General features: G+C 41.9%; 1 protein-coding gene across 1 annotated transcript in view; it reads right to left on the reverse strand.

Moving 5' to 3' along the window:
- Positions 1–13,020, reverse strand: part of ppm1h (protein phosphatase, Mg2+/Mn2+ dependent, 1H) — a 135,972-nt gene that overhangs the window by 22,490 nt on the left and 100,462 nt on the right. Inside the window, exons 5-7 of the mRNA XM_052030561.1 lie at positions 11,755–11,839; positions 5,600–5,718; positions 1,104–1,167 (exon numbers count right to left, since the gene is read on the reverse strand). Of these exons, the coding sequence (XP_051886521.1) occupies positions 1,104–1,167; positions 5,600–5,718; positions 11,755–11,839 (268 nt within the window). The remainder of the gene's footprint in view (positions 1–1,103; positions 1,168–5,599; positions 5,719–11,754; positions 11,840–13,020) is intronic.

A 13,020-nucleotide genomic window follows, 5' to 3' on the forward strand; every position in this document is an offset into this window, starting at 1 on the left:
ACGTCTTCTGGTTCCATCCATTCTCATGTTCTCAGAAAAAGGAACTGCAGAATATAAAGTAAAAGAACAGGAAGGAAGAAAATTTAAAAGTAGAAGAACTTAGACAGAAGTAACAGATCCAAAGAAAAACTGAGGATATAATAAGGCAACAGGACCAAACAAAGTAAAATTGTAGGAAAGAACATCAGGCAATTTCATAAAATCATTGAATGACCTACTGATTTATGGGCACATTTGGCCAACTGTCCCTGTGCCAGATTTTTGGGAAAGTTATCCATTTAATGCCATTTCCCTGCTCTTTCACCATAAGCTCTATAATTTCTTTTCCAATTTATCCTATTTTCTTTGAACGTTGCTATTTTATCCTTTAAGATGCTCTTTAAAATTTGCACCTCCAACAAGCATTAGGTCATTTGCTTCTTTATGGCTCAGCTTGGTGTCAAGTACCTTTTGGTGACAATCCTATGAAGAGTTTTTGGTACTGCCACATTAAGCATACTTTATAAATGCAAGGTACTGCTGTGGTTGTATTGAATCTAAATCTACCATCCATTAACTCATAACTAAATGTTTCCTTGTCTTTCCTCTGGTTCTTTGGAGCTATTTCCATAAGTCTGCACCCTCTGAAATAAGCAAGAAAAGAATGGCAAAGAAGAGATCAGCAGAATCAGCTTACGAGAAAGTGAAAGGGCTAAGATTCAGGCAGAAAAAAATGGAAATTATTTGTAGAAATAACTATTCAACTTCAAATGTCCTTGTTTGCTCAGCCAAGGAATCTGCATTAATGTATTGGGCTGAAAAATGTGGCAGGATTAATTCACTGAGTGCAGCCTTTGATTGACAGAATGCCCAGGTTCATGATGTACCCTGTTTAAATTACCAGCATGTGACTTTTGGAAATAATTACATTCTATAGGTTGGCAAATAACCTTGCAAGAGTAATAATAACAAGGAACTGTGTGCTTTCAGGTGGGAGTTGGGATGAAACGGTAGGGGAGTAGGACAAGTTCTTATTTCATTGCTACAATCACTATCTAACCTGGTCCCCCGAATGACCAATAGAAATACAAACACTCCTGTTCGTAGGCAACATAATTCCCTACCTTCTTTCCCTCCCCGTATACCAAGGGAAACTTTAGATCATCTTCTTCGATGGTTTTATATGCCCTGTGGTGAAAAGAAAACAGTTTTCAACAACAGAGTAGATTCCCTGCCCCTCCCACCTCAGGTTACACCTGCATAAACTGACAAGGTCTAGAGTGTAGCCTTCATGTTAAAGGCCCCTGGGAGTAGGAAGTGGTGTGGGCTCTCCATGGCTTGGTTAGTGCCCATCCTATTTTTCCACAAGGCTCGATTTAATGGGTATGGGAAGCAGTGTTAGAAATTTCAGAACATTTTATTTTCTTGTGATTGAAATGTGTAGAGTGAGACAGGAGCTTTTAAACTCTTCAAAGTAATGCTCTAAACAGTTTTCTTTCAGTGCTAGAGGACACCATGCATAATTGATAAGGACTTAATCGGTAAAGTCCTTCCCTCTGCAACCTGCCCCCTCCACCAAAAGAAAGACAAATCTCATTACCTTCCAGTATTAGCAGTCAATTTGAAAATACTGTAAACATCCTGTGCAAAATCTTGATTTCAATTAGATCAAAAATAAGGAGAAAAATTACACCAGGCAAATGTGCTAGCACATAGACAAATGAAAGGCAGAGAATGTTTTACTAAATTATCAATTTGATTTCCCTGCTTCTTGCTGCAAAATTCCATCAACCTGCCCTACCCCATTCATGTATACACACACACACAAAAAAAAAATATTGATTCAGTAACAACAGCAGCACAGTCATTCATCATTGTCAGACAAGCCATACAACTCAGGTCAGGTCTCCTGCCACTTCACAGGGTCCATGCAAATATGTTGAGACAGTTGTATTCAGTAGAGTACAATCCACCATTACTATCAACAATCTAGTTTTGGCTCCAGTTTCAGCAATCTTTTGCTGGTGATTCCCCTCTTCCAGCACAGAAAAAACACATTCTACACAGTGAATTACTAAACATTGCCGCAATTGTGTGCCTCCTGAAAATTTGTCACAGGACAGCGAGAAGGCATGGCTTAAAAAAAAATGTTGCTTAGCATATACGTAGCAGCACTAATCAGAGCTGTGGAAGTTCTTTAATTATGTGATATTTTGCAATAATACCACCCATGTACAACAAGCTTCTGTAATTATGGCTCTTCCTGGGCTGCTATGGAATATCTTTAATCACATCCGCTTGGTTAGCTGCCACTCACAATAAAATGTAAATTATACAGCTAGTCGAGGATGCTTAATAGTCATGTGTGGGGTGAAGTAGAGTGTATAACTGGGAAGCGTGAAGAGATCTGATGGGATCATAGTTGGGCGTGGTAAGGGGCTTAACTGCTAGACAGTCTGGTCAGACATACAAAACTCAAGGGAGTGGGGGTAGTGTCAGAAGGATCTGGCCTAGAATTTGAGGGCTCCATGGTATTACAGCATCAGGGTTGGACAAGAGATTGATTGGTGGTGATTGGCAGTGGGGTAAGGAGACTGGGCTGAGATCAGCTGGACTACCAGAGACAGCGCAATGAGGAGGAGACGGAGCAAACAGTAAGGGAAAATATGTTGATGTCTCAGGCCCCACTGCCGTTGGGACAGGGAAGCCAAGTGCCTCTCAACTAATGCCGAACCAAATTTCATCTCTTGTTAAGGCCTGCTTTGGCATGAGTGGGCTATAATGTTCACAGGCCTTGGATGTGCAGAAGAATTTTGTGTAAGTGATGCCAAGATGTAATGCTACACATTGGAGTGACTGCACATGTCTGGTAGTCTCACTGTGCATATGGGACATAAACAGAGAACCTGGACTGAATTTCCATAAGCATACTATATGCATCCTATTGTATTAATTTGTCAGATTTTAGATAAAGTTCATTTGCATAGTGCACATAAAAACAGCATGCTATGTGAAGAAAAATTAACTCACTGTAACTAGTTTGCTGGCCTTATTGAACTTCTGTAGCCCAAAACCCTACCACTAACTTCATACATCAAGGACCAAATGTGGGATCTTACGACTCTGTATGCTTGGTGTGACATCCACTGATGAACTAACTCACTGAGACAAAGAAAGGGCTTAATTTCTTGTCTAACTTAGAGCATGGCTTAGAGAGAATCATTTTCAACCTGGATGTAATACCATGCCACAAGGTCTGGCTCTGACAGCAGGTCACATGATTTTGGCTGCAAGAATATCCATGAAATGTGATATAGATGGCTTACTAATTGAGTGAGGTGTGGTGAAAATTAAACCCTGTCATCTTCTGTTGCACACTTCAGTTACGTTTGTCGATGAAGTCCCTTTTGCCAAAACGCTCCTCCCAGTGTTTGTGGTGCTTTAGGGAGTGATCGTATAAATGTGAGTAAACTAAATTTAAATGGAAGTTTGCTGGCCAGATGGCAGAGTCAGCATAGTATAGCTCACATTAAAGCATCCTACACACTGACAACGGTGGATAGCACTAGTAGCCCCTTACTGTAAAGAAATTAGTCCTTTAAAATAGTTTTGGAATCATGGTAAATAGGAGTGCAGATGGCCTGCAGTTTACTCATCTAGTGAAGAGTTATACAGCATGAAAACAGGCCAAGCTCGTCCCTGACAACCAAAATGCCTACCTAAGCTAGTCTTATTTTTGGCCCATATCCCTCTAATCCTTTCCTATCCATGTACCTGTCCAAATATCTTTTAAACATTGTATTTGAACCTGCCTCTACCACTTCCTCTGGCAGCTTGCTCCATCTACCCACCACCCTCTGTGTGAAAAACTCACCCCTCAGGTCCCATTTGCCATCTCACCTTCAACCTATGCCCTCTGGTTTTAGACTCCCCTCCTCTGGGAAAAAGACTGACCATCTACCCTACCTACGTCCCTCATGATTTGACAAATCTCTATAAAGTCACCCCACAGCCTCCTTTGCTTTGGGGAAAACAGTCCCAACCCATCCAGTCTCTCCTTATGACTCAGGCCCTCCCAGCAACATCCTTTTGAATCTTTTCTGCACCATCTCTAGCGTACTCATGTCCTTCCTATAGTGCGGCAACCAGAACTGCACACAGCACTGCAAGTGCGGACTAAGCCATGTTTCCGGAAGTAGGGGAACATTTCAGAAACCCAAGAGTAGAAAGCCTCATCTTGAGAACAGATGCAGCAGAGACGGAGAAACTGAGATGTCGTCCATGACAGGAGACAGGCTGGGAGGGGGTGTAGTCGAGGTAGCTGTGGGAGTCATTGGGTTTATAGTAGATATTGGTGGCTCTGCAAAGCCCTGTGAAGGAAGCAGTAAAAGAGAAGTTTTACCATCTGATGTAGCTTAGAGTGTGGCAGTTTTATTTACTGAAGTGAGAGTGTGTAATGGTGGAATGATCATTCTGATGTGCTTGGTGCCTTGCTTTATGCCGTGTTTCTAACCTGAACTCCCAAATAGATTGGTGCGTTATGATCACCTTTCATCTTGGATTACAGGTAGTTCTGCTATAACGCGATAGTTATTTTCCAAAGAAACCTGGCACTATAGAAAGTTGCATTATGGCAGAACAGGCTTCAAAGCACAGATTTAAACAGGATTTTCTGATCACGCTATAACCAACGCAGCCTGCGTAATGCAAATAGAGTTCCCTAATTCATCAATTGCGTTATAACCAATTCGCATTATGAAAACACATGTTATAGCAGAACTACCTGCACTTAATTTCTGTTGCGGTATTAAGCCAGAGGGACAAAATAATCCCGCTGCTGAATTTTGAGAAATGAACGTTTGCTATTTTAATTCATTCAAGTGTGTGGGTGTAGTTTGCAAGACCAGCATTTATTGCCTAACCCAACATGTCCTGGAGATACTGATGGAGAACGACCCTGTTGAAATCTGAGTGGCTTATCAGGTCATGTCAGTGGATGGGTCGGCATCAATCACAGTCCTACTGTTTGGAGTCATGTAAAGGATATCCTGTATTCATAGTCACCAATACAGATGCCAACTTTTTAAAGACTTCCCAGCTACACTGCTTGGATTTGATTATATATCCCTGATCTCTGGATTTCTTAATTGCTACACTATGAGAGGTAAAGATTGGGTAGATAGTCAAACTCTTTTTCCCCTGGTAGGGCATCAAAATCAAGAGGGCATAGGCTCAAGGTGAGAGGAAGGAGTTTAAAGAGGATCTGAGGGGTAAGTTTTGTTTTACACAGGGAGTGGTTGGTATCTGGAACAGCTGCCAGAGGAGGCGGTGGAATCAGATACAATCACTGTGTTTAAGAGGCATTTGGACAGGCACGTAAATAGACAAGGCAATAGAAATATACAGTACTAATCTGGGCCAATGGAATTAGTGTAGATGGGCAAAAAGGTCGGTGTGGACATGATGGGCCAAAGGGCCCATTTCTGTGCTGTACAACTCTAAGACTCTACCATACCTCAACACATTGCATTTATTACATGCATAATAATTAATCAACAAAAGTCTGAGATGGCGTAGCACCATAGAACAGATTCAACGCCCTTTATGGTCACAATCTTACCAGCCAGTCATGTAAAAATCCCTGAAAAGCATTTTCTTCCCAAGTTCTTTGCGCTGCACTCTTCTGGAAAACTCCAGGTGGGTGAATTCATTCCCCAATAAGTGTGGCTGCAAAAAAGCCTGCAAACATAAGATAAAAGTTAACAATGAAAGGGGGTATGAGCAGCCCCAAAGTATTTAGGAGGACTGGTGCAAATCCACTTCCATACTTGCACATTATAATGCTTCATCTCCACTGTGTGCAATCTGCAAATCAGATTTATGAAGTCATCAAACCTCATAAATCCAGATTCATGAAGTTAGCACTGGCTTCCGAGAAGTGTGCCTCATTATTGCTTGATCCAAGCTTACAAAGAACTAACAGACAGCAAGTCACTAAATGTAATAAGAGGGACGTTAAAGACTAAAATTAGCCTGCATACAACAGATGGCAATGCCTTAAAAGAAATCAATTCTACAATGTTTACACACTTACTACGTTGCTGAGGGAGATGGATTAAGGGATTAATAAAGTGTTTCTTATGCTGTTCCCCATCCTGATTGTTGCACATGCAGGTGTAAATGAATCGTGAGACTATTAATTAAAAATCAGTTTTAATCATTTGGCTAACAAACCTTGGAACTGAATCTTTTAAAATACACATCACTGCCTAGTCCATTTTAAATCTCAATACTTCCATCTGCCAGGTTTTCTCAAAAATGAACACATTTGATAAATTCTATTAACCTCAATATCTCATCATCTGTCCCTATTGACAGCATCCTGCCACCTTCCTTAATCTATCAATTATAACCACACCACTTGAGGCCTTAATGACACAATCCAGGGTACCTGTGCCTTTTGTGTTGCCTGAAAGCACTCATTATTGACTAAGTTCAAAAATATAACCCATTTAGTAAAAGGTGTTGTGATCATATTTGAAAGTTAGTTAAAATTCATAATCTGCAAAAACAACAGATAATTGGAGACATCAATAGTCAGTTAGTTAATCTAAGGTTAGCATGAGGTTAAGGCAGGACCTAACAGGTTTATAAAATTATGAGAGGCATAGATACGGTACATAGTCAGAATCTTTCTCTCAGGGTAGAAATGTCAAGTACTTGTGGGCATGCATTTAAGATGGGAGGGAGATGTGCGGGGCAAGGTTTTTTTTTACACAGAGAGTGGTGGGTGCCTGGAACGGGCTGCCAGGGATACTGGTGGAAGCAGATACAATAGTGGCGTTTAAGAGGCTATTAGATAGACACATGAATCTGCAGGAAATGGAGGGATATGGATCATGTGCAGGTAGAAAAGATTTAGTTTAATTTGGCATTGTGTTTGGTACAGACATTGTGGGCCGAAGGGCCTGTTCCTGTGCTGCACAATTCTATGTTCTATTAAAAGAAAAGGTCACAAAGTTGTGATATGTCTGTTAAATATGATAGAAAGGCACTAAACTAACCATTCCAGTGTTGTAAATAATAAGTTAAACGTTCAATTTTGTCCTCAAGATGTGACAGACACCATCAAGATCACAATCACTGTTCATTGCTAGTTACTTGGAAAAGATGGTGTCAGAATTTCTCCCTTAATCACTGAAATACTTGGGGTTCTGAAGCTTACACGTTGATCAAAAAGTGGTGAATTCTAGGATGCTGACACAGTGACAATGAAGGAAGGGAACATACGTTTACCATGTGATGGCTGAGACTTCACTGACTGACATTGTCAATACCCATCTCTAGTAGTGTCACGTTTTGGTGGGGTGAGGATAATGAGCTGGAATAAGCTGTGGTGGGTAGTGGTACCACATTGGCCACACTCTCTAATATTCAGCACAACTTTGGTGCGCATTTGTATAATGCCACACGGAAGCTGGAAAGGTACCGAAGGTCAGATACATCTACACATCTATCTCCCATTTCATTGCTGGACTCACCAGTGGATCTAATGACAGTTCTGGATTGTATGCCTGTTATGGCTTGAGAAAAGACAAGCTCATTCATCAACATGGGGTAACTGACACTAAAAAGGTACGTTCGGGTTGAATTTTTGTTCATTTTCCTTCATTTCACTTTATATATTTTTAATTTACACTAATTTAATATATTTTAAACAAAATTTATTTATTTTTAAACTATTTCAATCCATTTAAACTGTTTGTAAGCCTTCCATTACCTGAGGCTCTGCTACTGCTTAATGTCCCCTCCGACTCACAAAATGCTTGTGGAGTGGAGGCCTCCCATGGGGCAGAGGAAGGTTAGTGTGGTCATGGGGGTCAAACTCAAGGTACGGGCCACATCAAACACAATCCTGCCCAATAGCATTGGCTGGTGGACGTGGTTCTGTGAAGATGACTGTGTGTGTGTATTTGACCATCTCACAAGGCTGTTTTACCAACTTTAAGATTTTTTAAGATATCTTTATTAGTCACGTGTACATCAAAACACACAGTGAAATGCATCTTTTGCGTTGAGTGTTCTGGGGGCAGCCTGCAAGTGTCACCATGCTTCTGGCACCAACATAGCATGCCCACAACTTCCTAACCCATATGTCTTTGGAATGTGGGAGGAAACCAGAGCACCTGGAGGAAACCCACGCAGTCACGGGGAGAACGTACAAACTCCTTGCAGACAGCAGCCGGAATTGAACCCAGGTCGCTGGCGCTGTAATAGCGTCACGCTAACCGTACACTACCATACCGTGTTACTGTGCCTACACTACCGTGCTGTGGACTGAAGTTCTAACTGGTATTGAGAGCTAAAATCAGAGAAATTTATGCCACAAGAGGATTAATCCTACTTTCCAGCTCTCAGTCCTTAGCCTTGTAGATTACAACACATCAAGTGCTCAGCCAGGTGCTACCAAAATGCAGTGAGTGTTTCTGCTTCTACAACACTTTCATGAAGTGATTTCTAGGTATCAGTCACTCCCCTCTAATCTTTCGATCTATTGCCTCAAACAGCCCTCTGATCATTCTACATATTATCCAAATCCTGCTTCTCTTAGACTTTCTCTTAAATACTGTAAATCAAACCCTCTGGTAGCAGTGCTTCCTTTGCATATGCTATCGTAGTCAGCTGGGGGCTGAGAATGCCTATATTTTGTGCTGAAGTCTTTGCCTGAAGATCTACACAATTTCTTTTTCTTCCTGAACTTTGTGGCAAATGATTGCTTTCTGACTACAAAAGGAATCAAAAGTGCTTCAAAACCTATTGAACTCGTGTCAACTGCAGGCCCTGCCTGCTAAAATAACACTATCCCATAAATTTATCAAATTCAATCTCACTATTTGGCAAGAAGATATTTATATATCATCTCAAGACACTCTGAAAGGCAGTCATTCAGATTCAAGAATGACTTGCACCCTGATGTGGGAATGGCCAATTTTCCCAATTTAAGACAAGATAAGATTTCTTTACTAGTTACATGTACATCAAAACACACAGTGAAATGCATCTTTTGCGTAGAGTGTTCTGGGGGCAGCCCGCAAGTGTCGCCACACTTCCAGCATCAACATAGCATGTCCACAACTTCCTATCCCATACGTCTTTGGAATGTGGGAGGAAACCAGAGCACCCAGAGGAAACCCACACAGACACGGGGAGAATGTACAAACTCCTTACAGACAGTGGCCAGAATTGAACCCGGGTCGCTGACACTGTAATAGCGTTACGCTAACTGCTGCATTACCATTACAGCAACAACAGCTGACACTGAGGCACCTTTGGAAATATTGGTTAAAGACTTTATAAGGATTATTTGAAGGGGTAAGAGGTGGAGAATCAAAAGGTTTAGAGAGGGAACTTTAGAGCTTGGGGCCCAGGAGAGTGGAGCCATGACTGACAACGATGGAATAATGAAAGTGCAGTTAGACATGAAATTAGAAATGAAGGAAGGCAGAGATCTTAAAAGGGTCGTATAGCCAGAAATGGTTCCAGAGATGGAGAACACCATGCTATGGACGCATTTAAGACCAGGGTCAAGAATTTTAAAACAGCCAAGATTTTAAACTAAGAGTCATCATCATAGTCCCATAATCACTACACATAAACAGTACCAAGATCAATAAATTATTATATGAACAATTTTGTCTGACAAGGAAAATGAAACCCAGAATAGTGTAATTTTGAGAGTCCACCCTCCCACCCAAATGAGGAACCAGACAAAGATTTGGGAGTGAAGTGCTGCCACCTAGCTTCAGTCTTTTATTCATGAAGTTCAGAATGAACAAGTTTAAAATAACTCCCTAGAAATGTGATTGAATGGTGGTATTTCTATTCAGTCGGGAAATTCAGCCGGTCTCTTCTGGTTGAGAGTCACTCTTGCAACTCTGATGAAATTTTCACCCCAAGATTGCACAGGTTGGTGCTATTCCATGCGCAACGGTCTTTTTGGAGCACTGCAGGGAAATTGGGACCACATTTTTCTGTTGGGCATTCCAAAATTCGAAGAGAACAAGGATTAGTCCCACAGTGCTGATATTTCCTAATCTGGCAGAATTGCCACCCCTTCCCCACGGTGAAATGACCTGATTCCCCCTCTCACTGGCACAATCCCAGCCCACAGAGCTCCCTGCTTCCCCCTCCTGGGCCACAGCTTTCCCCCTGCTGCCAGAATCTTGTCTTCAGGGCACCCAATCCCCAAACTTCCCTCCTTCATGAGGAATGGCAGCCACATCCTTCTCCTTTCTTTTTAATCTCCAGACAGTTCCCAACCTCTCCGGCTACCTCCCTCCCTCAACCTCTCTGGCCTCACTCACTCCGTCCCTCAACCTCTCTGACCTCACTCCCTCCCTCCCTCCAACCTCTCTGGCCTCATCCCTCCCTCCCTCCACCTCTCTGGCCTCCCTCCCTCCCTCCACCTCTCTGGCCTCCCTCCCTCCCTCCACCTCTCTGACCTCACTCACTCCTTCCTCAATCTCTCTGGTCTCCCTCCCTCCCTCCTCCAACCTCTCTGGCCTCATCCCTCCCTTCCTCAACCTCTCTGGCCTCCCTCAACCTCTCTGACCTCCCTCCCTCCCTCCACCTCTCTGGCCTCCCACCCTCCCTCCACCTCTCTGACCTCACTCATTCCTTCCTCAATCTCTCTAGTCTCCCTCCCTCTCTCCCTCCCCCAACCTCTCTGGCCTCCCTCTCTCCCTCCCCAAACCTCTCTGGTTTCCCCCCCTCCCCAACCTTTCTAGCCTCCCTCCCTCTCCAGCACAATTAATACCACTCCATCACATCTTCACATCTTTTTAGCGTGCAATGAAATTCAAGGAATCAATTGTGGACCAAGCTGTGAGCTGATAGCTTGTTTGTATGAAGTGTTCCCTCCAGACTGCACACCATCCTGACCTGGGAATACATTGCTGGTGTCACATGGAGTTCAAGAACATTGACTAACATCACTCTGCAAATCCCTCACCACATGAAATGCAGTCAAGAAGATAGTTCACCACCACCTTCTCAACAACATGGATGAGCACTAAATGCTTGCCAAGTATCTAATGAATAATCATATTTCAGTGAGAGTGTCATTCTAATTATGCAAATGATTAAGGACATTATCTTAGTCCCCACTGTATTTTTTGTCTGTCTTCAGTTTGTTTTCTTCTTTGCCGACACAATGGATTCCTCGGCACAGCTCCCAGAGTTAATTGCTGATTAATTTGCAATTACTTCATCTAACTAAAAGTTTGGCTACACCCAACCTCGTTCCTTAACCTCACGCCCATTCTGGAGCTGAGAGCTTGTGATGTAGATCCAACTTGGTGCAACCTGCAATCTCCCACTTGATAGAATATCATGCCAGAAGACCAATGCACTGTGTAAGCCACCCTTCCCATTTAAAATAGTAAAATTAATTATGGTCTTCTCTAAACTCAGGCATTCGTCAATCACTGTAGACCTATGTCCATGAGAAGCGGGCCCTTCCACGCTGAAATGAATGAGATGCAAAGCAGCATCAATATTGAAGCCCTTGTGAGGTACAATGTTACCAGCCAATATAAAGGTAATTCATCAAAAGGCACTTCAAATGATTAGCAGTGAACGTGCATTATTACAACATGCCTGAAGTGCTATGGATTTTCAAATTATTTTTAGGAGTTCTGTCACTGATACCTAAGCAAGAGAAGCAACTAATTTGAAAAAAGTAAGACCCCCCCAAGCACTTGACCGCTCTCTTACCAAGTACTGGAGCCGCTGTCTTTCGGTCTCTGGGGTGAACTCTGAAGACATTGGAATGATTTCCCTGTTTCGAATAATAATTGCCCTGAAATAGAATGAGTTGGAATATTAAAGAAGGATCTGGTGACCCACTGGCTTTCATTACATGGATATCAAAGGCAAAAATGGACTTAAGTCTCCCTTAAACTTATAGGATTTGGGGAAGAGTGCAGCTCACACAAGTGATATAATATACCATTAAAGTGAATACAGTGGGTTTAATGCACCATTAACATCAAGCTAATATGAAGCTTAGTGAGCAGATTCTCCTGTCCCTGTGTTTGAATGCAGGGAATGTAGGGATATAGGCTGGAGTTTGTGAAGACAGTTTGCCACATCTTTCCATCCATTAATCATATGGATGGAAAATTGGATGGGCTCCCTTTGAAGGTCCTATGTTCATCTCTGGCCAACTTCCCTGCCTTCAATGCACTCCATTAATTCAATAACTTCAAGTGCAGAAACTATATATTTTTTCCACGATCCATTAAAACTTAACAGAAGTGTGCACTGGATTAATGTAGGGTGCAAAAACAGTTTTTTTTGACCAACGCACAATAATTGAGATATTTAACAAACTCCTTAGTTTTAGTAACAATAAATGTTCAGTTAAATCTCAAAGTGCAGTTTCCGATAAACACTTTATCTAAGGTATCAAATTGTGTCAGTATTTCAGGAAAGCAGCTTTGCTTTCATTGTTTATGAATCTATTGCCAGATAGATTAAGCCTCATTAATATTACTCACTCCCACCTAGAATTACTCATCTTCAATTCTACATAACTGCATTATGAAAATAATATTGTGCTACAAATTCTCCATAATATGTCAGCGATCCTCAATAACCCTGCAGTAATGAGGTAACGATCTTGCTTGAATGACAGTTGGCATTGTCACAAAAATTATGCACTTTTCAACTTCCTACAATGTATCTATAGAAAGGCAGATACGAGGTGTGACCTTACATCGGGACTAGAACACCCAGATCCCTCTGCATCTCAGAGCTCTGTACTCTCTCACCATTTAAATAAAATGCCTTTTTCATCTTTCCTGCCAAAATGGATAATTTCACATTTTTCTGCATTATACTTCATTTGCCAGATCTACCAGGTTGCCACTTAACCGGTCAATGTCCCTCTCTGCCTTCCCCATGTCCTCTTCACAACTTACTGTCTTCAACAAAATTAGCAGTCATGGTTTCAGTATCTTCATCTCAGTCGTTTATATT

The sequence above is a fragment of the Pristis pectinata genome, chromosome 15, assembly GCF_009764475.1.
Source record: "Pristis pectinata isolate sPriPec2 chromosome 15, sPriPec2.1.pri, whole genome shotgun sequence".
NCBI classification, from domain to species: Eukaryota; Metazoa; Chordata; class Chondrichthyes; order Rhinopristiformes; family Pristidae; genus Pristis; species Pristis pectinata.